Below are 26,876 nucleotides of genomic sequence, written 5' to 3'. Positions count from 1 at the left end.
AAGCGAAATGTCAGAACAAGGGAAGGAGCAGGAGGTCGGTTAGGGGTTTGCCACGTGCGAGATAATGCCAGTGTCTGCAAGGAGGCTGGTGTTTTCTGCAGCTGTGCTCCACAGCAGCAGTATTTAGTGTAGGCTTTTGTTGTTTTTTTTCCCAATTCTTATTCCTTAAAAATATTTTCATGCTCTTCCACTAAGTTTTTAGGAAGATGGATGTCTTTGGTGACATCTAACTCCAAAATACAGACTAGCGAGTGTAAAGCTGAGGAACAGACTGCTTGCCAGAGGACTGGGTGAAGAACAGTCTCCCCACCTACAGCTCTTCACCTTTTTGCTTTTCTTACAGGTGGGGTGAAACCTCCGATTAGAGTAGGTGCCTCCCTGCTGGACTTCTGTAGAAGAAGCTGCAGGATTCAGGGATGTGACAGAGAAGATCTGTCTCCCTCGTACCTGCTGAAACCCAGCCACCACTTAATCCAAATAATTTGACATTCAGAAAATAATCAGCTATTTCCTGCTTCATTAATTTAAATATAATGGCACTGAGGACCTAGTGATAATTTTAGGGTACTGGGAGATAGACCTTTCTTCCAAGTTCTTCAAGTGACGTCTTTTGCCATTGCTCTTTTTACAGGAATAATAAACAAGTTGCTTTGGCTGATACTGTAAATGCAATGTTTGATATTGTAAATATTCACACTGAGAGGTTCAAGGTCAATGGTGTTTAGAAAAAAGGATTATTTTGGAGAATAATGTTGTGAGTTCATTCTCTGTTGTGGGAACACGTGAATCCATGTTCCTGGATTCATCAGATGCTTTCATTTGTAGACTAACGTCAGGATGCTCTTTTCAGTGGATGCTTGGAAATCCATAGGGTAATATTATTTTTTACTTTAATATCCAAACGAATGTCTTAGCCTTTCTCTCTGCTTCGTAGACATTGATGAGTGTGCAGAAGGGAGAGCCAGGTGTGCTCATCGTTGTGTGAACACTCCGGGATCCTTCACCTGTGTCTGTAATCCCGGCTTCGAGCTGGGGGCTGATGGAAAGCAGTGCTACCGTAAGTGACACTTTTACAGCTATGCATTTCAGGCTATCTTACCTGCAAACTGCTATGCTTCATTTTTAATTCAGTTGGATTAGCACTCCCAGCAAAATAAATGTATGCAAAAGCTCAAGCTTAATACTATTTTCTTCATCTTCTGCTACTGCTGGTTTTGCAGGTTGATACATTCCTAAGCCTGTGTTCACAGACCTTAATTACTGCATTTCAAAGAGCAAATAGCCCTATTGGTTTATCTTCAGAGTCTGGTGACTTCTATTGCAGAGCGACCAAAATATTGCTATTCTATGAAATTTATTCATTCCTGCCCTCCTTCTCCCAATTTTTTTATGTGCTGGATCTGATGCAAAAGAAAACCAACATGATGTTCTGCTCTTGTCTTTGTCTGTCTAGGTTTCCTTATGCTTCTCTTGAGATTATTGACACTGTTAAGTAGAAGCTTTAAAAAAAAAAAGGAAAAAAGCAAGGTTGGGGATGAAAAAAATATTGGAACAACTAAAATTTCCCAAACTAAAGTGATGCTGAGCCCTGTTGTCTTCCCTCACATACTTACCTCTTGCCAGCGGGGTTTCTTAATCAACACTACTTTTCTTGAGAAGGGGACTGACTCCCAGCGCCGTTAGTTGATAGGTGATCCCTGGGCTGTCCTTGAGGGCAAATTTAGATTAATAAAGGAGGTGATGTGGAAAAGTTGGTGTTATTATGGACCTAACATAAGCTCACTGGAATGCAGACAAAAGCATGACCTGTTTTAGCAAAGAGGTGGGCAAAGATCATTCAATCTAATAATACTGTGCAAGAACTTTCAGCAGAATTTCCTTAGGAAAATATGCTGCATGCCAGAGAATGAATGCTTTCTTTAAGAATGTGTGTGTAAGAAATACTTGTTAAGGATGAAATTCAGTTTCAGTGCATTAACATACATTAAGAACAAAACCCAGTTATGTGAGAGACATCCTGGAGAATTATTTCATAGGTGATGGGGAACTGTGAGTAGTGCAAGTGGAAATGCAGTTAATATATAGATACAAAATGATCTGTTATGGGGGTAAAAAGTGGTTTAGACCACTTAGATTTCATTGTGATTTTCTGATAATATTTCTTCTCGATGTTCAGCAAATTTCAGGGGATGGTGATTCTCTGCACCTTATGTACAATATCACAGAGCAAACAATAAAAATAAAAACATCCTGCATATATTTATGATCAGGATTATCCCAGTGTTTGAGCAATTTACAATCTTTGTTTATTCTTTCATTTCCCCAGCGGCATGGGGAAGAGCTGTTATTCCAGTTTTTACTGATGAAGAACTGAGACAAAGTGAATGATGACGACAGTGTATAAAGTCAGATTCTGCATGTGGTCGCTGAGTTTCCTAAATCCCGGTTTAACACACTGGGCAGGAGACTAGATTTCTTCTCCTGTCGCACATAATCTTACCATGCGTGAGATGTAGCCCTCCATATATGTTCTAATTTATACCCTCTTCCAGCTGGACTTGCATTTCTTGTTGGCAGGCAGGTTGCTCCCCGGGGGCACAACAAGGGATGAGAGGCACCGACCCAGATGTGTCGGAGAGCGGCGGCAGTGGGGAAATGCCGTCCTTCCGTACCAGATCTGACGGCCGCCGCTCGGAGCTGGGCTGTTTCTGGAAGTACGATGGCTCCTTTAGGGAGGGTGTTTCTCAGTTCTCCTACATAGTATGGGAAGTTAATTCCTCTCTAAATAGCTCTGTAACAAGACAATCCGGCTAATTCTTCAAGAGAAACTTTATAGCTGTCCTTATATTTTCTTTTCATCCTGAATAAATGGTTTAATGAAGTACCTTGGTGGGAATGAGGTGGACAGATGCTCCCTTTCCTCTCTGAGGGTTTCTACTGGACCTGGCCAACGTGTTGTGAGGACTGTCCAGCGCAACCGAGGGCAGGAGGCTGGGGCGGTCTGTCAGGGCGCAGGGGGCTGGCGACAGCACCGTACCCCCACCCCCTCTTAATTGTAGGGGGACGCAGTCTCAGCAGAGGAGCTGCCGTGTGCCCCCTTGAAGGGACGTCCGAGGGTCAAAACCTGCAGATTGGTTTGCTTTCTGCTTAGGTGTCAGGCTCGCCAACAGGACTCTGCTATGAAAATTTTAAGGCGTTTGTGTTCGGTGGATGTTTCAGAGCCAACTCTTTCCCATTCGCGTACAAAACTAAAAGCTGCTTTTTGGAAAGCATAAGCGGTCGGGGTTGAGCTGAACCACCTGGGTTCCTCAGATGGTTCCTTTCCTCCTCTGGGGCAAGGGCAGAGCTCACTGTTAGGTTCAAACAAAGCATAAATCTCAGGAAACCCGTGAATGCTCCCATAGCAGGCGGACTGCTGAAACGGTGAGCCGGCTTCAGAGCATCCGCTGTTATGACACCAGGAGACAAATACTTGGAGTTCAGTGACTCCAAAACGTGCTCTTCTTGGCTGTGTGTGGGAACTGAGTTTATATTTCCTGCTACAGCAGTCGGCTTTTTTACGGAAGGCTTATTCTCCGGCGATTCTCCCCCTGTGCTTGCTTTTTAACATCCTTTTGATTTATTTCTCCGCAAGGCATTGAAATGGAAATTGTTGATAGCTGCCAGGACAACAACGGTGGCTGCTCTCATCACTGCGAGCACACAACTGCGGGGCCGCGCTGCTCCTGCGACGATGGCTATCGCCTCGATGTCGATGGCAAAACGTGCGCAGGTAATTCGTGGCGAATGCTGCACCTCGGCGGGAGGAGGGAGGAGGTGTGGCGGGTCTCTCTGCAAGGGGAGCCTGCAGGAGAGCTGGCACTCAGGGAAATACCTTCCCATCCCCTGCCCTTCTCCTACAGGTTTTAATTAATACCGTCCTCTGGCGCTTCCTCAGCCGCTGCTCCAGCTTGCCTTGCTCTGCGTGTTTGCTGGGATTATTAATTAACGAGGGGAAGGAGTTCTGCCTCCCACATGGAAGACGACACTTTGGTGCATCACCAGTTGCCAAGGCCATATCTCATTGTGTCCAGCCCAAGCATCACTTGGCTGAATTTTTTTCCTTCCCCTCCTCAGGCGGCGCCTGGGAAGAGGCTCGGCTCTGGCTGGGAGCGGTAGCGCTGCTGTTCTGAAGCGCTTCATGCGCAAACTCCACTCTGTGTTATGGAAGTTGCTCTATTTCCATCAGATTTGCTCAGTGATGAGATTGCACTTCTGGCTGTGAGAAGTCTCACTTAGGAATTGAAAGCCATAGAGTTAGATATGTTTTTATTTCGAGAGAAGAGCTTAAAAATTCCTTCATGTTTTAAACAATTTTACGATGTGATTTTTTTTGTTTACAGCTTTTGCTATGCAAACTGTATCTCATTCTGGTTTAGACTTGCTGTCACCATGCCATTAAAATTTTAAAGAATAGCCAAGAAGTGGGGGGGGGAAGAGCAGGCATCACAGAGCAGTATAGTAAGACATGAGGGGAGGTGGAGAGCAGGAGCGCTGGTGAATGTGAGAGGCATTACAGACAAGAAGAGTCTTGCAACAAAGAAAGCCAAGTGCAGGAGAGAGGAAGGAGCAGGGGAGGAGGGAAGCACCGAGGTCTGCAAGGGCGGTTGGTGCTGGAGCTTAAAAAGCAAAGGAAAAGAAGGTCAGGGAGGCAGATTTGGATCCAGAGCCTCGCCGGGGTGGGACGGGTTACGCGGTCCCGCTGTGTAGAGGAGGCAGAGCAGCCTCCTGCCCGCGCCCCAGCTCCGTCACCTGCTGATGGAGAGTGCCCAGGGAAGCAGTTCCTCTGGCCACAGCGAGGGAAGTGAGGGCGCAGGGGAAGGGTTTGGCAAGGCTGAGGAGGTGAAAAGCTGCTCTTAACAGCAAAAATCTCCTTTTTGTTGGATGCACATTTTGCATTCCTACGCAGACAAGGGACTGTTGCTAGACCCCGGAGCAAGGCATCGTCTGACGTACTGCAGAGGAGCTCGGCTTGTGACATTTCTGGAAAACACTCCGTGTTCAAATAACTTGCATTAATCATTTTCATGCTGACCTCCTCACCTCGATTGATTAATTACATTTTCTTTCTCCTCTTTCTCCTGTCAGTGTTTCCTAATAATGTTCGTACTCCTTCCAGGGTTAATTGAGACACTGACCTTTCCCATCTGCGGCTGCTTGTCTGGGTAACGTTCAAAAGCGTTTTGCAGACTCAGCATTGACATGGTGGCCCTTGAATGGCCACCAACCCGCTCAGCGGGCTGCAAGGGCTGCGAGCAGCTGAGAGCCTGCAGTGAAAAGATAACAGCTCGATTCTCGTATCTAATCACCAGAACAGCGGTGTCGACGATACCAATTTCCAGATGGACACAGGGCAAGATAAGGCAATGGGCAATTAGTTCTCAAAACCTACAGTTGCACCTAGCAGGCCGCTGATGGCCAGCAAATGCGTTGTTGGATCGGAGCTTTGTTTCACTGTTAGTTTGCATTGCAAAAGGTTGAACGTACAAAAGCGCAAATGGTTAAATGTAGATTACTGTTAAATAGATGGTATTTGTGGGCTGGTGAGACCTAGTTGTTGTCTGTTTTGTAAGTCACCTCGTGGCACCTAAGACTTGCAGAAAAGGTGCCTCTCCCTGGACATGGAGGGTATTGGCTGCTGTGGGAGAAGGTAGAAGACAGCCGCTGTCAGGATTCAGACAGCGTTTTCTGTGGGTGGAGGGAGAGGAAGACATAGAAAGGCACGTGCTGAAAAGCGCGGTAGCTACCGAGCAAAACCGTGGCAGCAGCTGAGACCGTGTCCAGGGGCTGAACGAGCTGCCCCTTCCTTGCAGAGCTGGACGAGTGCGAGACCGGAGAGTCCTGCTGCTCCCAGTTCTGCATCAACTACGCGGGAGGCTACGAGTGTGCCTGCAAAGCGGGGTTCCAGCCGAACGCCGACGGCTGCGCCTGCGACGGTGAGTCCTTTGGTAGCGGTGGCTCGCTCTAACTAAGCACGACAGCAGGCAGAAGAAATGCTGTCAAAGCTCGTCACAGGGCTTTGTGGGCATTTCCCTAATAAGAGAATCGGTGACCGTATGCCAGCTTTGCTGATAAGGTTTTACAAATGTGTAATTTCCACTTTTTGAGGCTGGAAGACAGTAATAACCCAGCATCAAGCATGGAGAAGTGGGGCTGAGGGAGGCAAGCCAGCAGAGAGGAACTTTTCTTCCTCTCTCCGTGGCCACTGTATATTGATGCGTGTTAAAGACTACTTCTACAAAAAGAGAGCCCTCAAAATAACCAAAGGATCAACTGAGCTTAACAGCTTAAAGCAACTGTTTTCACTTGAGACAAAAACAGGTGAAATAATCTGTTCCATGCTGCCCTGAAATGTTGTAACATCTCCAATACAAGTGAGAAATGGAGAGCCCCGAAGTACTAAGAAAATCGGGTTTTCTTATGTGCAGACTAATTTTTCAGATGCAGCCAGGCGCAGAGTGCACTCTCCAAGCAGAGGTACTTGCACCTAATCAGCATTTATATCTGTTTTTTTCTAGATGTGGATGAATGTCGTCTTGATAACGGCAACTGCGACCATTTCTGTGTTAATTCTCTGGGGTCGTACGAATGTGCATGTAAGGAGGGTTACAGGCTTGGTGTTAACAGATGGTCCTGCATCGGTAAGTTATTGTTACATTTTGAAGGCCATTAAAGTATTTCCCACTGATTTAAAATGTGAATTCAACTGAGATTTTCACAGATCCTGGGATACTGGGGGCCCGACTTGAGCCATCTCTGAATGTGGCCATGGTAGAGCTACATGCAACACGCGGATCCCAAGTTCATCCTCAAGTAATGGGTTTTGCCTAGGATTAATGTGAGATGAACACTTAAATCCCCTGGACATTTTTGAAAATCTAAACCTTGTGTTTTAGAAATAAATACTATTTTGACAGTGTACTTGCACTATTTGATGAAGTTTAACACCCTGTGGAAAAAAGGTAGCCAGATTCTGCTTTGATGAACCAAGGCAAGTTTTCCACTAAAGCCAGTGGTGTGATTCTGGATTTCTGCCAGTGTAACCAGTACAGAGTTTAGCCTAGCAACTTAATTTTATAACCAAGTTTAGCACCTGCTAAACCTTGGGCAAAATTTGATATTCCAAGAACCAACTCCAAAAAGAAAGGCAGCTGATTTCCCATCATTTTAAGGCTCAAATTTTAGTTTTTCTGAAAATAAATTGGACAGCCGGTCTCGCTCTATATTTGTCATCTCCAAAATGAGCTAGAGTAATGGCTGTCATTAACTAAAAATAATCTCAAACTTTAAGTGAGGAAAATTAAACTCCTTGTTTAATTTGTTTTTGGACTTTCCAGGACTAGAGTTTATTTCCAGAAGAAAGGAAAAGGAAAGATTTTTTTCCCCCCCTTTTCTCTTTTTTGGGTAGCAGAAACTCTGTTTATAAATACAGATGAGAAAATGAATGGGCTGTGACTGCTGTGCAGGCTGCACAGGGGTATAGCTGGAAAATCTACCAGCATAATAAAAAAAAGAAGATGTAAACGAGAGGAAAGGGTCGCGGAGGAAGACTCGGGGCCAGGTCCTGATGGCACGTGTGTGTTTCAGCCCTAGGTGGGGAGGAGGCAGATGCGGAGGAGGCAGCGGGGTTCGCTGGGGCTCCGGGGCTGCAGTTCAGGGGTCCCCCCCAGCTCCTTCGCTACACGCTCGGGGCCCTCTACGAGGATGAAGATGCACGAGGAGAGCTCACCCTGGTGCACAGGGTCGGTGAGTGAGCGAGGGACGCTTTTAGCCATCGCGGCAAATGGGGGGAATAGTCTTGGAAAGAGGATTTGGGGCAAGAGTGATGCTGGGCTGGCCGGGCTTAAGCCATCAGGAGGAGCAGAGGAGAGGTGAGCATTAATCCTGCTTTCTGCCCATCTCCCTTTCTCCTAGAGCTCCAATACTCCCTTTCTCCTAGAGCTAGGGAAGGGGGGGGCGGGGGGGGTGTTTACAAGCCCTTTTGTAATAATTTGAGATTTTCTTACTCGAGATATTTGCATTCTTGTTTGTGGTGGGAAAAAAAAAACTCTGGAGGTTCTGCAGAGATTGTGGATAGGATCTTAATGTCACCGAGATATTTTAGCAGAGAGTAACATTTATTTTCTACGCCTTTCTCAATAGACCCCACAAAGAGAGAACATGAGGGTGCGCGCGTCAGCGGGTGCAAGGGAGAAAAGGAGGGTGGGGAAGGTGAGGGAGGAATGCGTTTTCATATATGGCTTCCCATATAAACTAACCCTTTTTTTCATATCCGTGAAGAACAAAGGAAGTGATAAATGTGTATTATGCTTTGTTTTCCTAAAATAACACTCAAACTATGCTGTTAAAAATATCACTGAACTATGCTTAAATAGTTTGGGCACGTTCTCCAGGAAAAGCACGGACCCATCCGCGTAGAGCTCAGGCTGGCCGAGGGCTTGGCTCAGCTGGTGGCAGACAGAGCACACACAGACACAGGCGTGGTGCAAAGCAGCGCGTCCGTGTGTCTCCTAGCAAGCAGCTTTGCACCCCACCTGGACTTTGCATGACTTCAGCGTTTCCACCTGAAGGTGGAAATGTCACCACTGAAAGGGTATTATGAGTTGAAACCCTGTGCTTTCTTTCTGATGAGCACAGTAAGTGCTGGTGGGTCAGCAAGGAGGAATGGGATTTCTTGTTTTTGTTATGTATGTCCTGTGATTTTTATATGAGCTCTAATTACTCATCCGACGACTGTGCCCTACAGGCAAAAATCAGGAACTGGTCTTGGTTTTAATAAAAAATTAACTTATTTTTATGAACAAAACTGTTAAGACCTCCCAAATCACATAGCATCCAGACGGACTCAACGACACTGATAACCAATTGGGAAACTGATAAATGAGATAACCACAGGCAAAATTATCAGGCCTAGAAACCACAATCAAATATTTATTGACCAGTTTCTGCATGTTTTATTTATGTTTAGCCACATAAATTTGGGTATTATCAGTCATAGCTGAGCATCCGCGCTTTTTCTAAAGCTGAGGCTTTGCAGCATGTGAAGGTTTGTAGGAAAAGGTGATGGAGGAATGAAACTTTTAATGGTTTAGTAAGTGCTTTTACCTCCCAAATGCTGATTTATTCCTTATACTTTCAGACATATTTTTGTGCTGCTATCTATATTATAAAAATACAGCTTTAAACAATAAGCCGGTGTAGGTAATTACCTATTTTCTATAGATTGAATGACTTTTTAATGCAGAAGCATGATGTTTTTAATGCTAATTTGTATTCTTCTCCTGAAGTATGAATTTGTAACCTGTTCCAAGTGGGAGCACTGGGATTCTGAATGTCTCTGAAAGCTTGGGCATTTGTTCAGCTTCAGAAAAAGGAACAGTTGGGTGCTGAGACCTAGAGGAAATCTGGCCTCACATAGAAAATTGCTGGTGAAAAGCAACCAGCCTGCTGACTTAACTGTTAGCTGAAATAATCTGCCAGCTCGCTTTCAGGTGTTGTTCAAAATCCCCTTCCAAAAAGCCTCCAGCCACAGCCATAAAGCCTCGAAGGCAATAAACTGACCGTGTGGGTAGGATCTTAATGTCACCGAGATATTTTAGCAGAGAGTAACATTTATTTTCTACGCCTTTCTCAATAGACCCCACAAAGAGAGAACATGAGGGTGCGCGCGTCAGCGGGTGCAAGGGAGAAAAGGAGGGTGGGGAAGGTGAGGGAGGAATGCGTTTTCATATAAGGCTTCCCATATAAACTAACCCTTTTTTTCATATCCGTGAAGAACAAAGGAAGTGATAAATGTGTATTATGCTCTGTTTTCCTAGAATAACACTCAAACTATGCTGTTAAAGATATCACTGAACTATGCTTAAATAGCACCGCATCCAGCTACTGCAATAGAATAGCAAAAAGGATAGCCTAGCAAGGAGAAAAGGAGATTGTCTCCAAGAAATACTTTTAATTATCTACAATACTATCAAGCATTAGGTGCAAATTCGCTTTTTCTGAAGGCAAAATATTTGCTTTTAAAAAGTAGTTTTAAGTGCTCTTTGATGGAGAATTACAGCATTTAAGGGAGTAAGTTCCAGCTGAAGTCCCAGCTTTCATTTTATTTAGACTCTAAAATTTGAAGAGGAAAATTTGGGAATCTCCATTTGGGACTGTCTTTTGTGATGAATCAGTGGTATTTGCAATGCTACCAACAGTACCGCTAACAGCGTGAATACTTTTTTTTCAGACTGTCAGTGCTGCGTAGGTTCCCTTTTGCACTTGTGCGTCTGGAACGATAGGTAAGAGCTCGTGGAAGTATTTTGTCTGCGTGCTCACTAAGCCTTCTGTATTTTTTCGTTTCAGTTTGCCTTGATAACGCTTTTGGCAATGACTGTAGCTTGAGCTGCGAGGATTGTCTGAACGGAGGCCGATGTAACAGCGAACACAGTGGCTGTGTTTGCTCACCTGGGTGGACCGGCATCGTCTGTAATGAAAGTGAGTGCAGTGTGTTTGAAAGGTGGGGACTCTCTCCTAGTGCTGTGACACTGCAGATAGGTAGGAAATAGGAAGAACCTGTTGTACTTTTTAATCTGTAAAGCTCTCTAAGGAGCACAGCTGCCTCACGGGCAGATCAAAACGTTATTGTAATGTGGCACCTTAAATAGAAATGGTAAGGGATGCTCCAGTACGCAGTACGAACCCTCCAACAGCGAGGTCTCTGCCCTCCAGTGCAGTGCAGTACAGTACCCTTCCTACGTGTTTGTCTTGGCGTTCATTCCTATTCGCCCTGCTGCTGAAAGTGCCAAGGTTGCCTGCCATGCTTTGCTGCGCAACTCGCCTCGCTGACTTTCAGAAGTCTGTCCTGGCAGGTGGCGTGACAGTCTGGGTGGACATAGATGCTAAACTTGATTTTTCCTTTATACCATCCCAAGACATTGCCTTTTTTTTTTACCCCCTCCTTGTGTTGGTAAACTTGGGCCTGTTTTTTTTTTTCTTATCATTCTTTTTATTATTAACATAATTTTCTTGGGACGGTTAATTTTTAATATTGGAAATTGTATTTCTCAGAATTCTCTCGCCAAGTCGGCCAGTGCCTTTTGTAATAGCTTTCTACTCTCCTTATTCCTGCCTCCTGGCAGAAGATCTTTCTGGTTCAGAAGAACGTGTCAAAACCAACTGATAGAGCGGCGATTTCTTGATGTACCATGCACCATTCTTCATCTGCAGTTCGGCAAAGCTTGCGTTGCTTGTCTGAGACTTCACACAGCAGTCTCTCTGCGTGTTTGAGATGGGTCTCTCCATTTCATGGTGTATGGCATGACGGCCCATTATACTCAGAAAATTGGTGCTATCACTGATGAGACAAATAGACGATTATTATTACTCATCTTATTGCTTAGCATCGGTAGACAGCAATCTTCAGGTTAATCACCGTCAAGATTGTTTAGGAGGCATCATCACAAGAACAGAAATATAGAAAAACCAGCAAATGATTGAAACCAACATTCTGCCCATAGTTATTTTGGGAGGCTGATCGTGGGTTTGGTTTGTAAACACTGGGGAGAGCTGGGAGAACAGGGATGAAGAGGATTAAAATGCTAATTTCTAGTCTACCGAAGACAGTTCAAGCTATCAAGTTAGGATATTCTTACTTCTATTCATGGTGCTCTGGTGGTTCAGGATAGATTATAAAAATTTCCAGGCAGGATACCGATTCTTTAGTTCACTTCATAAATAATAATAACATTTTTACTCCATACTTACAATAGATATCCATGCATGTAATCTGGTGGAATTCACCTCTGGAATTTAAAGAACTTTAATGGGACTGTATTACTGAGCCAAACCTGCAGTCCGATAAACTAGGCATTGACTGTGATAAATACAATATATAATCTGTATGAATTAGCCATATGTGATTGCTTTCACTCTTTTCTCTCGCTTTCTTAATATACAGCATAGTCCATGGGTTTAGGGTAAGCTAAACAGTTGAGAAAACTGGAATGAAATTTCTGTAATAATGCATGAAAGAAATCGAATGGTAATTGATGTGAAATGTCAAGTTTCTTAATGTACATTGATAAAATGTCAGTTAAGTCAGATGACTCCAGCAACTGTATTTACTCAGCTAGCTCAGGCTGCAAATAGGGGAGCAAAGCTTTATTTCACAATTTGTTTTGTGTTGGAGCCATGAGAACTTTAGAAAGGAATCCCGTGCTCATGTGGATCCATTTCTGCCGTGGTCATCTGGGAAATTTCAGAGATTATGTTAGAAAAACACAACGTTATTTTTATAGTAGTATTTGGGAGTTAAAAAATGTTTAAAATACTTATCTCCAAATATTCAAAACTGTGCCCTGATTTTTAAGCTTTGTACTTTATAGGCAATGTTTTTTGAGCCCCATGCATTGTGTGGAGGGGAGCATATGCAGGGGAGAATTTGGATACATCCCATAGTTCTTCACATAAGTAATCTTGGTTAATTGAGGTGTCCTTTTAAAATTACCTAGTAAATATTAGATGGATGCGTATTACCTTATATAAAAAGAATACGATTTTGTTTAGAGCCCAAGACTAAAGAGACTCTTTCCTTGCTCAGTTTTGATGACTGGAGTCTTTATTTCATTTCATTTCTAGCAGAGGGAAAGGATTTCTCGGCCCATTCACCTTCCCTGCTTTCTCCGCAGCTTGCTCCCCCGGGACCTACGGCAGAGGCTGTGCCAGCGTTTGCAAGTGCCAGAACGGAGGCTCCTGCGACCCTGTCACGGGGCAGTGCCGCTGCCCGCCCGGCGTGCACGGCAAGCTCTGTGAAGATGGTACGGCTGCCCTTGTCTCGCCGGCTGTAGCGTGTGCCTGAAACCTCGCCACCTCTTTCCCCTTGTTTCTATCCAGATGTAATTGTGCGTGGTAAATCTCAGGGGCCCGAATGAGAACGGTCTCCATTGTGCGAGACGTACTGCAACCCTGCGGCTTGCCTTGCAGTGACTTTTGTTTAAATAATAAGCAAGACAGAGGGTGAGAAAAAGCAAGTGCCTTGTAAGGATGGGCTGCGCAGAGCCCCAGGTCAGCGACGAGTCAGCGTGGTCCTTTCTGTAGAGCCAACTAAAGGAGAGCTGACCTGGTGTTCGTCTTTTAACACTTAACGGCTGATGCCTTGCTGTGTTTGTGCACTCAAAAGGTTGCCCGAAAGGCCTCTTTGGGAAGAACTGTAACAAACCGTGCAACTGTGCCAACAACGGCTATTGCCACAGACTCTACGGAGCCTGCCTGTGTGACCCCGGGCTCTACGGGCGCTTCTGCCATCTTAGTAAGTCCCCGTAATTTTTTTGATCTCTTTATTTAACACATGAACAACGTAACGGTCTTAAAAAGATTCCACGTCACCTATAAAATGAGCGGGGCTTTGGGTTCTGCCATGAGCTGGGAGTAGCGGGAGGATGTGTCTTTTGACGCGTGCCAGGAAGCCCCAGAAACTTCATTAATCTTTTCCTCTAGCCATTAATCTTTGCCATAAGGACTGAGATTTACCGATGCAGAAAGGTGAGGACTATAGGGAGGGTTGGGTTGGGATAGGCAGGGTAATGGTAGGGTTGTTGGTGAGGTTAAGGTCTGGTTGGAGCTAGTTAGTGCCTTTGATGCAGTTGGAGTGGGAGCTGAGGAGCAGGGGTGGTTGAAGCAGGATGAGGGAAAAATTTTAAATAGGAATAAAAAGAATCAAACCAAAAATGTTACAAAAGAGATGGTCAGGTTTCTTTGCACTTACAGGTTTTGTTCATAAAATCTATAAAAGATTGAAAAATAGTTGTGATTTTTTTTTTCATGAAAACTTTTGTCTTGGAGTGTATCCAAATATTTTTTCATTCAGAAACTTAACTAAGTTTGCTTTGAAACATTTCTGGTTCTTGCATTCACCACATATTGCTTGAAATGAAATGAATTACTTAATAAAGGAATCATGTAAACTACATTTTACGCACCCACACATTAATAGGCACTGTCATAGGAATGTGGATGTATTTGCTGCAAGTAAAATGAACGTGTTGCTTTTTGCAGCAGTTGCATTCTGCAGCAGTGTGCAATCTCAGATAACTCATGCATAATTACAGAGCTAATGATTCCTTTTCATCTGGCTGCAGCCTGTCCCAGGTGGGCCTTCGGAGCCGGCTGCTCGGAGGAGTGTCAGTGCGTGAAGGAGCACACGCTGGAATGCAACGCGAGGAACGGGACTTGCACCTGCAAGCCTGGTTATCACGGCAAAAAGTGTCAGAAAGGTATAATAGAAAGCCAGCTTCCCTATGTCTGCTTATTCCTTTGTCCTAGCATTATTTCTCATTCTTCCTCCCATCTGCTTTGTTCGGCTGCTGCTGCTGCTACTAATATATTCATATTCTCCTAATTATTTTTTTCTGTGGTTTTTCATACAGCAAACGCGATGAGTGCCTGCTATCACAGGGCTTACAGGGACATCAAGGGGAATACAGCTTAAGAACGCAGGAGTCTTAGCCTGATCAAATGACAACGGAAATCTAGAAACCAAATTCTAATACAACCCTAAATAATGAAGATTGCGGGAGTTTTCACTTTTGTTCTTTCCTTTTTCCGCACAGACAGTAAATAAGTGGCGAAACCTGTGTTTTACGGCAGCAGGGTTATTTGTAAAGGGTTTCAGTAATGCTACGTTTCCTTCAGATTTGCAGGTCTTTGAATTCAACTTATTCTTTGTAGTTTTTGGAGGTAGTTCAAAGAGAATTGTATTCCACATTCATGTTTGCATGTCTCAGTAGCCCTCTCCAGACAGTAATGGAGTAACGCAATAAAGATTCTCCCTTCAGATTCCTCTCTAGGCAGGCAGGAACGTGTCGGATTTATGACACCAGTTCTGCGGGGTTTGGTGGAGAATAATAGTGACGGTATTTAATATCTTTAGTGTTCGTGGTGATGTGCTCGGTTCTGGGAGAGAGCATCCCTCGCCCAGCACTGGCTTTGCACCAAGGCAGAGAGCAGCAGAAGGTACAGACAGATAAGAAGAGGAATTCTGTAATGGCTGTAATTGAATATATCCTTAAGTATTCTGCCATTCTGTTTCTGGGTTGTATTTAAGCAATAACCTCTTTGAAATGTCCATGCAAGTGTTTAATAAGTATTTTACACTTCGTTATCAGCACCTCCAAAATGTTCATTATAATAGATTTTCCGCAAATTTCTGCCAAATTATTTTCTGACTTTTGTTCAGTTTTCTTAACTCTTCCTTTTTCTTATACATGTTTTGTGTGTACTTGCATTTTCCAGAATGCATGCCTGGCTTTTATGGGGCTGGTTGCAAACGGAAGTGCAACTGTCCTACTGATGTTTTGTGTGATCATGAGACGGGAGTCTGCAAGCATCCATGTCCACCTGGGTTTCACGGAGAAAAATGCCATTTATGTAGGTACTCATTGCATGTTTCCCTGGGAGGTACACTTTGGATGGGAAAGCTTACTCAGGAAACTTAAGTTCAGGTGCAGAAGTTGCAAATAAAAGGTACATTTGTTGTTGATACGAGTTGGCAGTTCCCCACTGAAGCCAAGCTGATATTTGGAGCTTGGTAACTGCTGTGTCACTCTGCTTGCAAAGGCCGAGGCACAAGGCTGAGGCCAGATACTAAAACTAACATTTGTCCAGGTAACTATAGTTCCTTCTAAAGCTTTAGGCACAGATTTTCTAGAGGTTTGGTGCAGTTAATTACAGACCACCAGTCGCTGAGACACTGATGCTAACATAGATCACTTGGTACCAGCACAGCTCAGTTTAAAATTGCTGGTGGTGGTGCCTCTTAATGTCTTCAGAATTCTTCCTTATACTAACCATGTCTTTGGGCTTCTTTTGACCAGCTTGTCAACCTGGGAGCTTTGGGGTGAACTGTGGGCAGAGGTGCAGCTGTGGAGAAGCACCGTGCGATCCAAAGACAGGGCAGTGTATTTGCCCAGCTGGGAAGACTGGTGCTACATGTGAGCAAGGTGGGTTTGGTGTTGGGCTGGGGTAGTGAGTGTCTCGCTTTGATAGACATGATAAGAAATGGAATTATTCTGTTTCCCACCAAAACTGCTGCAATGCAATAGGCTTCATTTGCAGGATGGCTAAAGGATAAGTCTTGGTGCAGAACATACGACATCCACCACGTGGGATCGCTTGTAAAGGAGGGAGAGTGATTCAGTTACCCTCACTCATCTCTCTGCTCTGCTTAATAGTAGTGATTTGTATGCTGGGCTGGGTTTATACAAGTTGGGCAGAGATATTGGGGCATTGCAGCAGCTCTGAGTCCCAGAGCAGAGCTTGGGACTGTGCTGCCGTATGCACACAATGTGCGTCAGGAGCCATTGAAGAGCCTTGGCCAAAGACAGCTATTGTGGAACCAGCAAGTGAGGGACCTGGAAGAGAGGAAAGAATTAAAAAGGAGAGCATTATTGTGGGTAATTAAGTAAAGGGATGAAAAAAGTGTCAGGGACACTGAACTACCAAGGGGCCGTGGGATGCCCCTCTTCCACGTGTGGAGCTCTGGCTATGGCACGCCTGAGGAGCCCTGCCTAGACCTGGGTTGTGGCTCACCGCTCCTCAGAGCAGGAACCTGGTGAAGGAGGTGGAGCTGAATGGAGACCTGGGCTCCACCTCACATTCCTCTGGACTGGATAACCATCCTGTCCTCCACTCAGCCCAGCAAAAATACAGCAGCAGCCCTCCCCTCCTGCATCTGTCTGCAGATTACCATCCTCTGCAGGTTTCCTTCGCTGAGTGCCCTAGTCAATTTTTCAGATATGTCCAAATACTCCTGATGTTACTGTATCAGAAACCAAACCAAAAAACCAGACACACAGCGACGGAAGTTGGAAGAGAGCCTTTGGGTCTCTCTTTAGATGTGTTCTCGCGTTCTGCAGTGCAGAGGCGTGTTGACTTTTTCAGAAAGTTTCCTGTGAAAATGCTGTATGTCTATAGAGATAATATAACAATCCTTTATCCAGCTTAGTTTTACTATTCTTTTTAAATTCTTCAAGGTAACAGCAGAAATCTATAATTGCCTTGAAACAGAAAATGGCGCTGGGAGCATCTCGTGTGCTTTTTTCCCTAGATTGCCCGGCCGGCCAGTGGGGACCAGACTGCCAGTCCTCCTGTGAGCCCTGCGCCAATGGGGGACGGTGCAACGGGGAAACGGGAGCCTGCAGCTGTCCCCCTGGCTACACCGGGACATCCTGCTCTGCGTGTAAGTCCTCACATCGGCCTTCTCCGTGAAAAGAATGTCGGTTTGAAAGTTGGCTTATGGTTTGGTTTCTACCTTCTTGCTGGTTTGTGAGATGCTTGTTACGTTAGACACGCTGATCCAAGATAAATTATCCTTCAGCTTCAGGAATTCCCAGGTTGGATTTGACAGGATTTGCCAGAGGGAGATTACAGATAAATGCAGATGACAAGCTAAACTGCATCCTAAAGTGATGTTATCATTAGAGCTAATTTACGGCAATATATACTTAGAAATACAATGTGTAATAGCCACAATACTTGCATTGTAGTTCTGGTTGCTTGGCAAGAGGTGCTGACCAATTGGCACCACTCTTGGGTTACATTTGCAGCAACACTCCTTGATGTATATAATTTAGGATTAAATAGTAGTGAGGACGAAGGAGTAGTATCAGTGCTGTCTCTGCAGATCCACCAGAGACCATGAGAATATGCTCAAGCAACTGGTCTGTGCTCCTGGGGCATGACTCCTTACCCAGGCCTATGGGTATTAAAGGCTTGAGTATGGCTGTCGTGCTGGCGTAGACAGGCTCTCAGGGACAGCACTGCTTCGTGCAAGACCTCACAGGTGGCATATTTTTTCTCCTTAGTCACAAAATCGCCTTTGACGAAGGTTTGCTCAGCACTCTTTTTCCTCCTCTGATTGATCCTGATGTGCAGGAGAAGTACCGGAAAGTCATTCAAGCTATTCCCGCTCTACAGGACTCAGCCCCAGGCACCTAGTATACAAATTACAGAAGTTTCTTTCATTTTGCCATTTTGATTTCTGGATTCAGCTAATGCATGTTTCAGAGGGCAAGCTGTTGCTGCCTTGTTTGAGAAGATCAGTCTGTGCCTGAGTTATTATCTAGGTGAAACTGCAGTCTGTTCATCTGTTTCCAGCCTGCCCCGATGGTTACTATGGACAAGATTGCCTGCTGTTATGCAGGTGTAGCAGCAGTGCTCGGTGTCACCACGTCACCGGAGAGTGCACGTGTCCCCCCGGCTGGACCGGCCACGACTGCAAGCACCGTAAGTCAAAGGCGTATTCGCTCCACAGGGCGCACGGTATCTCCCAGGGACTTAACTGCAAATGTAAAAACCGGCTCTGTTTGTTCTTAGTCTATTACGGTTTTTTAATATACTTTTGCTAATCTTATTGCTTCTGAAATTGTGTGTTTATAGGTTTGCACAGCCTGGGTGGTTATAATCCTTAATTATCTAGGTTCAAAGTATTGAAATAGATGGCTGATGAAGCGCAAAGTATTGATATAAGCTCCTGTTTCAACACTACGGATCCCTTTGCCCAATACCATCTGTCCTGTCAGCATTTTGACTGACAGACAGTTTTGTTTTTCATTTTCAGCACAGATTAGTTTTAAGATTAATTCTCAATTTTTCATTTTGTTTAGGGAAGATTTATTCAACAAGTGAGTGGCATGTACAGTCGTGTGTCTTAAGGTCACTCCTTAACTTGTGAATATAAATGCTGGGAGAAATTCTGTTCTCTGGAAGAGCAGACCATCCTTCTGTTGACTTTAGCATCACTGTCCATATTGATGGCCATGTAAGAGTACAAATTTGCCCTTTTTGGATAGCACCATATAAATCTTAATCCATCCTGCTCGATTCTTTCCTTTTCCCGTTTCATGTCTTTTCTGCTTGATGCGTTATGATCCCTCTTGCAAAAAGCCAACAGAATGCAAACCTCTTTCTCAACTTGGTCTTAGAGACGTAAAATCATACAAATTAATTGCCAGTGTTGACCGCAGTAAGTTTTGGACCTGGCTTCTCGGTACTGAAGAAAACTCTGGGAAAATCTGAAGTTTCCACCAACATGCGTGTTTTAAAAATCAAACCAGTTGGTAATATATAGAGCCATTTAGATAGCTTTCCATAACTGCCTAGGCTGTCTAAAGAATTAAGAGACGATGGCAAAGAAAAGCTTTTATTTCTATTCAGGAAAAGATATGAGAAAAGTTGTTTTACAGAGATGGCTCAGTAAGGCAGCTCTTCAACTACTGCAGACCAGGCATGAAGCAGATGCCCAACTCCAAAACCAGGTTTCTGTTGCCCTCATTGCCACTGTCATCTTTATCCTTACAAGAAAGGCAGGAGATGCTGTGGTACCTTGTCGTAATCATGTCAGTGTTACGTGATTTTTAGAATGAAAGCAGTAGGTTGCTTTAACAAAGACGGTGAGATTTGTCTGTCTTTGTCATGTTGCATTTCCCAGTATTTTGAGGAAAATATGGTGGATGCTTACAAATCTGTCTTGTTTTATCCATTATCTATTCTGGTTATGCAGATTTTTGCTAAGTGAGTCAATAGCTGATATTTTATTTCCATGAAATTATGCGTTTGTGACTGTGGATTGATTGGTATGGATTGACTATGAATGATTAGTTTTATGTGGATGGCATAATATCTGCCTACTTTCAGCTGAAATAAATCAGCAAAAATTGTATTTATTTGCATTGATTTGTGCCCCATGCTGCAGCTGAGAGTCTAGTCCAGAACTGTATCTTAAGGGGCCATTTTGCATCTTTTCTGTTCTCTCGTTTAGATGTAAAATAATCCGCTAGGCAAGCTCGAAGTTGATTCTCAATGTAAATACCATTTTACATTGCAGCCTGCAGTAGTGGCCGTTGGGGAGAGCGCTGTGAAAACACGTGTGTCTGCAATAACAGCGACGGTAGCTGCGATCCGGTCACCGGCTCTTGCTTCTGTGAGCCGGGATTCACTGGGAAACACTGTGAACGGAGTAAGTTGCCACTTCGTCAACATGGGGAATTTGCAAAACCAGAAATTATTTTTCCTGGTAATTCCCTCCGGGAAGACCTCCAGGCTGAGCCGCCTCCAGTCTGCCCAGCGCGTCGCAGGGCTCTCGGGTTTCATCGGGGTTAGATAGTTTCCCTAATTTGGATTCCAGAAAAATTATTTTCAGACTTGTTTGGGACTCAACAGCTATTTGTAATGTTAAGACCTCATGTGAGGGATAGGATTGATGTGTATTTGGCTTGTGGCATAGAAGTTTCCGTATCGGTTTTATTTATCCAGTTTTAGGTCCACAATTTTTCTTCATAAATGTTTTTTTAAGGCCAGGCATATAGAAATGCTTCACATGTACATAACAGAAGCAAAATCAGGAAGATTTAGGGTCCTCTATTTGTTAACAACAAAAGTGCTCAATGGTCTCACCAGCGACCCATGATCTCCACTAATCTGGCTCTAACAGAGGTCAATAGCAGATGCCTTAAGAGGATAAAAACAGGCATATAGATAATTCCTGATATGTTTCCCCAGGTTTCATCAATTTGTCACTCAGGAGATTCTTGAGACAGAAGCAATATCTCTATATTCAATACAACGTGATTTTTTTCCCAATTAATGTGCCTATTTCCTCTTTGATTCCATGCAGACATTTGTTATCCACTTCATCTTGTGGCAATAAGTTGCATAGTTAAGCTTCTTTTATTTTATTAATTATTATTATTATTTATATTTATATTTATGTTGTTAAAGAAAACAGATATTTTCTCTATTAGTTTAACAGTCTTACAGTAGCCCAGATGTAGCTACCAGAGTCAGTAGTGTAGGCAGAATTAACTGCTGGTGTCACAGAGAAATGTCAAAACAATTAATCTGGAACGGTGACCTAAGACAAAAACCCTGGAAAGTTGATCTTACGGCTCTTGTTGCTGTTGGCACAGAGGGAATGGAAAGACAGTTAGTGGGAAGACCAGCTCCCAGAGAAAGAGCTGCCAGCTCCACTTCTCTTTCACTCTTGACCTCTCTCAAAACAGCATCTCTGCAGACAGAAAGCAGCCAAATAGCTGGTTGGCATCTTCTCTGGCAAGGTAATCAGTGAAGCCATTGCCACCAACAAAACATCTGGCAACCCCTGATGTTCTGTCTATGGGTTTTCTGTTTTATTCAGTCTGCTTTGTACCCCACTTTAATTGTGTGTGTGTGTATATATATATAAATATATGTATAAAAAAATGCATATATATATATGTGTGTGTGTGTGTGCAAGATTATGAAAGCCATACTTCTTCCCTAAACTTTTTATGCTGCCTTGGAGGCAAGATCTTCACTATCCCTGCAGAGCTCCTTTGCAGCTCTGCAGGCAGCTCAGTTCTTCGGCGGGGTGGATGTATCTCAGCATGCATTGCAGCAGCCTGCGCCTGCTCGAGCAGAGGGCAGGTTCTCTGAGACGGGAACTGCGAAATCGTTTGTGAAGTGTGCTGATCCGTTGCCATCACCTTGAAAGTCTCAGCTCCAGGCTAAATGCTGTAGGTTTGAAGAAAGCTCAGCGGAGAGCCCCGCACCTATTACGGCACTGGAATACTATTCTCCTTGCATGGATTCTCTGGACTCTGACTGAAATTTCGAGTGAAAAGTAAACACTGAGCAGGATCAAGCTTTTAAGGCACAAGTATTCTTCAATGTATTTACTCGTTGAGCTAGCGTAGGAGGCATGATGCACAACGATCTGCAGCTTTGGGAATAGGAGGTGATGCAAATGGGATTTTGCACCGATTCAACCCTGGGATGGAATTTCCACTGTAAGTGCAAAAAATACATTCAAACAACTCCACATTTAAACAACAGCCCGTTTTCCGACACAGATGATTGAAACCAAAGAAATACTTCAGGTACCTTGCTGTCCTTCTGTCTCCCATCCCAACCTATAGCCTCTATAAGAGACCCAGGGGTCCGCTCCAGTTACTGGAGTCACTGAGCTGCAGGAGTAACCCAATTCACGCCAGCTCCCTCCCTGCCCACCTAAGGCTCTGCATCGGCAGCACCAAAGCCACCACTTTATTCCAGACGCAGCGTTGTCATTGAGGATCCTCGCTGTTTTCTGTTCTCTGTGATTCTTTCCAGATTGCTTGAAAATCACTTGGTTGATGTAAATGCTAAAATCCTACACTTTTTAAAGAGATCTGGCAATAATCTACCTATCTCATTTTAGAGGGGAGTTCACAAGACCTTCAAACATGAGTAGAGGCCCTGTAATATTGTGTTTAGCCAAGTATAGCTCTGTTTCAGCCTGTGCAAAATATCTAATGTGAATTAGGCAGCTGGCCCTATTCTTAATTGATTTTCCTATAATCCTGGAAGAAGTTATTTTCATTCTCAAGTGTTGTTTTCTTTCTTCCGATAGTGAGTACCATGCAAATCTTTTAAAACTTCTTACATTAACTGCTGTGGAAATGTAATTGTTAATCTGTCCCCCAGATGTAATGTTTTCACTTGGATTTTTCAAAGCAGAGCCTGAAAGTGAAGTATGCAGCTTTCAGTTTGGAGCTTTCCAAAGGAAGCCACCACATTTCATATTTTCTCCAGCTTGCTGGGGAAGGAGGATTTGCAGGAAAACAGAGTATAGGGCCTCAAAAGGAGGTGCAGAAGCTGAGAGCTGTCCCCCTCCTGGCTGATGAAGTCCCGGAGGAGACGTGCACATAAGCAATTCCAGACCGGCGTGCAAAGTGTCATCACGCAGAACCCGTGAAGTCGCAGGCTTTGCAACTATCAGATGATACTAGTTTTCGGTGCAGAAATTAGCCTTTCAACACCCTGGCATTTTTCTAAAATAGACCTTAATAAAAACAGCCCAACTTACCTGGACCCCAAGGAGAATACTTAATCACATCAGTTTTAAGGCATTACCATTATGCCTTGATTCTTCTTTTGCGAATAGTAACAATTCCCATGTATCTAAAAATTCCCCATTGATCCCTGATCTGCTCCAGAATTAACCTGTCATCTGGTTTTGATTCCTCTGCCGCAGGATGCCCCGAGGGAAGCTTTGGCCCGAGCTGCAAGTACAGCTGTCCGTGCCAGAACGGAGCTGCCTGCGACCACGTGAGCGGAGCCTGTACTTGCGCAGCGGGCTGGACAGGAACGTTTTGTGGAAAAGGTACTGCAGCTCCCTCTGGTCCCTTTTGGGTTTATGCAGATTTTTTATTTTTTTTCCCCGGGTCACCAGAGAGCTGGTTTTACAATTTACAGCACCTGATCTAAATAAACCATTGAACTTAATTGGAAGACGATACTAAAATGTGCGCTTCCATCCTAACTCAGCTAAGCATTTCGCCGTGTGCCTAGCGTTGGGCACATGTTTTAATGTGGTTAAAATTAGATGCGTGCTGAAGATCCCCGCTGTATCACATCTTTATGAAGACTCTTTGTAAGCAGAGTCTTACTGTTGTAACACTGAGCAGAAAGGTGTTTGTCCTGCCTTACACTTGCTTGTTCCTAGTGCATCTCTGAAACATTTTAGAGGAAAAACATAGATCTGTGCATCTTCCCAAAGGAACTCTTTAAGAACAGGCGTACTTTCAATTTTAATAAATCCAACAGATCGTTTTCTATTACCTGATCATTTGGTAAAGTGTTGGAAAGGTTGGTCTGGATTCCTTCGATACGTTATTGTGAGTCAGCCTGGGGCATCGTCTAAGGAGGGTTGCTGTCCCGCTGCATCATTGTGCAGATCATAAAGACGACAGTCTTGAATGCAACAGAAACAGCACGCAGTCAGGCAGACATTCGGAAAGTTATTTAAGTGTCAATGATTGCAGATTCTACAAATGGCGATCATTAAACCAGAGTAACAATTATTTTGCTTAGAAAGCAGCTTTATCAGCAGGTTACAGCTACGACGGAGGGAAGCGGCGGCACCAGCAGGCAGCTGCTGCCCTCTGATGGGAAGGGAGCTGCTCCACAGCCTTCCCTGGAAGGCAGCAAGCACCCTGCTGACTGGAGCTCAGATATTGCTTGTTGTTCCCCTCTCATCCTTACCAGGAATTATTATACAAAATAAATACTCTTTTCAAGGTCCTGCTGCAAAGCATGCCTTATAATTTCTGGTATCTCCCCTATGTCCCTTGTTAACATTATTTAGTTGAACTCTGTTTTCGTAAGTCTGTCTTTCTTTTTTTAATTATTATTTTTTATTGGAAAAGCAATACAGTTATCTGTGTTGTGGTGTAAATCTGTTCACTCCAGCAGGAATCAAAACGGGGGCAAAGAGGCTAAATATCCTTCGCCAAAGTAGGTGTGAGGAATGCGGAGAAGCCTGGGTGACATCCGTTGGAGAAAAAAATACAAGTCTCAGCTTCCAAATCAATCATGTTGGACATTTTTATCTTTTTAAATTCCTGAAAGAAGATTGTGGAGGGGAGAGTAGAATTTAGTGCTTACTGTTCGTATGACCCTGTTTTCTACATGTTTTCTCTCAAGCAGGCAGGGCGTTTGCTCTGCGCTGGCCTCTGTTACCTTTTCACGTAGAAAGTTTCAACCAGAACAGTTTGGCTGGTTCCAAAAGATGAAAACGAAGGAAAACGTGTGGGTGGTTTGCCCTTGGTAGAACCTTCTTGGCACCTTCTCTCTGAGGAGCTGTAGCACTTCTGTTTTTAGTGACTCGGAGACTGGCAGGGTTTCCTTCTGGCGAGGATGTGCTTTTTGCCGTCCTCTTGGCAATCCACCCACGTCAGCCAAGCTCTGCGCCGTGCAGACAAGAACGTAGAGATTGAGACCCGATGCAGCTGGTTTGCCTTGGACCTCTCACATACTGCTGATGCTTCATCCCAGGGCTGGGAAGGACTTTTCCATCATCACAGAAACACCGAAATGGAAACTTTTGCAGCCTTCTAAGTTCAGAGTCCTAGGAGAAAACAGTACCTTACCAAATCTAATATTAATTAATATTAATAATTAACATTAATGTCACCCCTGCACAATGAGCGCGTTTGAGCCTGCAGTCGTTGCTTCTGGTATTTTGCATTGTGGCAGTGTGGCATTGTGGCACTGTGATCCAGATTCAAGCTGAAATTGCAGAAGTCCCAAAATTTGCCTTTGGGTTTTTTGGGGATTGGTTTTCTTTTTTCAGGTGGGAACAAAGTACTGCTGTTCCTTTTCATTAATCTGCTACCTTCAGTGCGAAGCAGGGCTTCATATGCCAGCAGGACTGGCATAGGTTTACATGCCAGTCCCTGTTGCAAAGCGTCACTTCAGTGGCCATTTCCAAGTTCTTTAGTGGCCGCAAATTTCCATTATCCCTTCTTATTATTTATTACCGTTGTTAATGTAATCTTAGCCCTGGCTAATTCTCAGCATTGGGCTTTTATTGCATATCTCTTCATGGTGAAGTTAACTAAGCTTATCCAGCTTACTCTGCCTCTGTGGATGCGCACGAGCAACCGTAGAAAGCTCTTGGAGGATTTATGGCACTATGGCCGAGCGAGCTTGTATTTGTCATTTTGAGAATTTGTGTTACCAGCTAACGTGCTGCAGCGTCCGGACCAGTAACCAGTGTTCATCCCTTGGCAAGGCAGCCAAGCTAAGGGAAAAGCACCGTCGTGCTTGAGCATGCCATGGAGTTTGAGGCAGGGGCAATGCTTCAGTCATATTTTAATTTTAACTAAATCAGGGCAAACCTTTTGCCAGAATCAAGTATTTTGGGGGTATGACCCAAGATCTTGTGTGTGATTCAGTGTTCTCTGAAAAGAGTATGGAGAGCGAGGACAGCGTGGTGGCTCAGAAGGCGTTTGCAATATTCAGTGCAAATCAGTATGTACCTACGTATATCCCCTGTCAGTAATACCGATAACAACCAAAGCCACATCATCATCCACCAGCATGGGACAGTTTCCAAGCTAACCAGTAGCAGGAGATACTGGTTGCCATTTCGTGAGACCTTGCTGTGAATTATTCAGGAGTTGACTGAACTTCTGTGCCCTCAGCCACAGGATGCTGCCAAGAGACCTCACGCTGTTCAAAGTACTTTTGTCTGTCCATCAGCGTTGCGGTTCTGCTCTGCTCTGAGTCAGCTTCAATCGGCTGTTCTTCATCTCCACCTGGTATCGTTCAGTCGTACTGCTGCCTCTCCAGTAGTGGTATGATCACATATAATAATAATAATAATAATAATAATAATAATAATAATAATAATGGGTAAGAGTAAAGCTATCAAGCCATTTTCTGGAAGAAAATCAGACATTTCTGAAGGTGGTACATGCCTGCTCCATCTTTCAGCTCTGCTTAGTCCATTGGAAAAAGTGAACCTTGTGAATCCTGTAACTCTTTCAAAAGAGCTGCAAAAGGAGCAGAACTGTTTCAGCTGAAAGTAGCTAACATTTGCAAATAAGCCTGAAAACAAAACAATCTACTAAGAAACGTTTGCAGGCCATCTGAACAACCTAGGAAAGGCTTCTTTTGCATTTTCTTGAACGCAGCAAGTGATACAACTAGAACACTTGAAGAAACACTGTACGGCTCTTTACAAGGTCTAGCATTACCAAAGGAAAATGAATCCTTTTTGGTGGTTCCTTGAGAGTGATGCTACTAGCAATGCCTCTAGATATCGTTCCTATCTGAGAAGAGAACGTTACATGCCTGGGGAGAAGGTACCTGAGGCACACGTGGGGTTCTGGCTGTTCCTGAACTGAAGTGCAATTAATGCCTCTGCATTCCTGGGCTGTGCAAAGGCAGTAATCATAGCAAAAGGTGGCTTTGTAAGTCCCTTCTCTATTCTTTTAAAGCATAGATAATGTAAGTAGTATTTTCTCCAGAAAAGATGCTTACTGTGGTCACCCACT

At 44.1% G+C, this 26,876-nt stretch overlaps 1 protein-coding gene across 1 annotated transcript in view; it reads left to right on the top strand.

The window, feature by feature from the left end:
• The window catches only part of LOC140654303 (uncharacterized), a 205,677-nt gene that overhangs the window by 151,753 nt on the left and 27,048 nt on the right, over window positions 1-26,876 (top strand). The window contains exons 9-23 of the mRNA XM_072867465.1: window positions 935-1,057; window positions 3,635-3,772; window positions 5,853-5,975; window positions 6,558-6,680; window positions 7,627-7,785; window positions 10,387-10,518; window positions 12,711-12,839; window positions 13,202-13,330; window positions 14,160-14,294; window positions 15,313-15,447; window positions 15,894-16,019; window positions 17,126-17,257; window positions 18,175-18,303; window positions 19,904-20,035; window positions 23,069-23,197. Of these exons, the coding sequence (XP_072723566.1) occupies window positions 935-1,057; window positions 3,635-3,772; window positions 5,853-5,975; window positions 6,558-6,680; window positions 7,627-7,785; window positions 10,387-10,518; window positions 12,711-12,839; window positions 13,202-13,330; window positions 14,160-14,294; window positions 15,313-15,447; window positions 15,894-16,019; window positions 17,126-17,257; window positions 18,175-18,303; window positions 19,904-20,035; window positions 23,069-23,197 (1,974 nt within the window). The remainder of the gene's footprint in view (window positions 1-934; window positions 1,058-3,634; window positions 3,773-5,852; window positions 5,976-6,557; window positions 6,681-7,626; window positions 7,786-10,386; window positions 10,519-12,710; window positions 12,840-13,201; window positions 13,331-14,159; window positions 14,295-15,312; window positions 15,448-15,893; window positions 16,020-17,125; window positions 17,258-18,174; window positions 18,304-19,903; window positions 20,036-23,068; window positions 23,198-26,876) is intronic.

Source organism: Ciconia boyciana, chromosome 7 (genome assembly GCF_034638445.1).
Source record: "Ciconia boyciana chromosome 7, ASM3463844v1, whole genome shotgun sequence".
Taxonomy (NCBI): domain Eukaryota; kingdom Metazoa; phylum Chordata; class Aves; order Ciconiiformes; family Ciconiidae; genus Ciconia; species Ciconia boyciana.
This window is presented reverse-complemented; position numbering and strand designations above follow the sequence as displayed.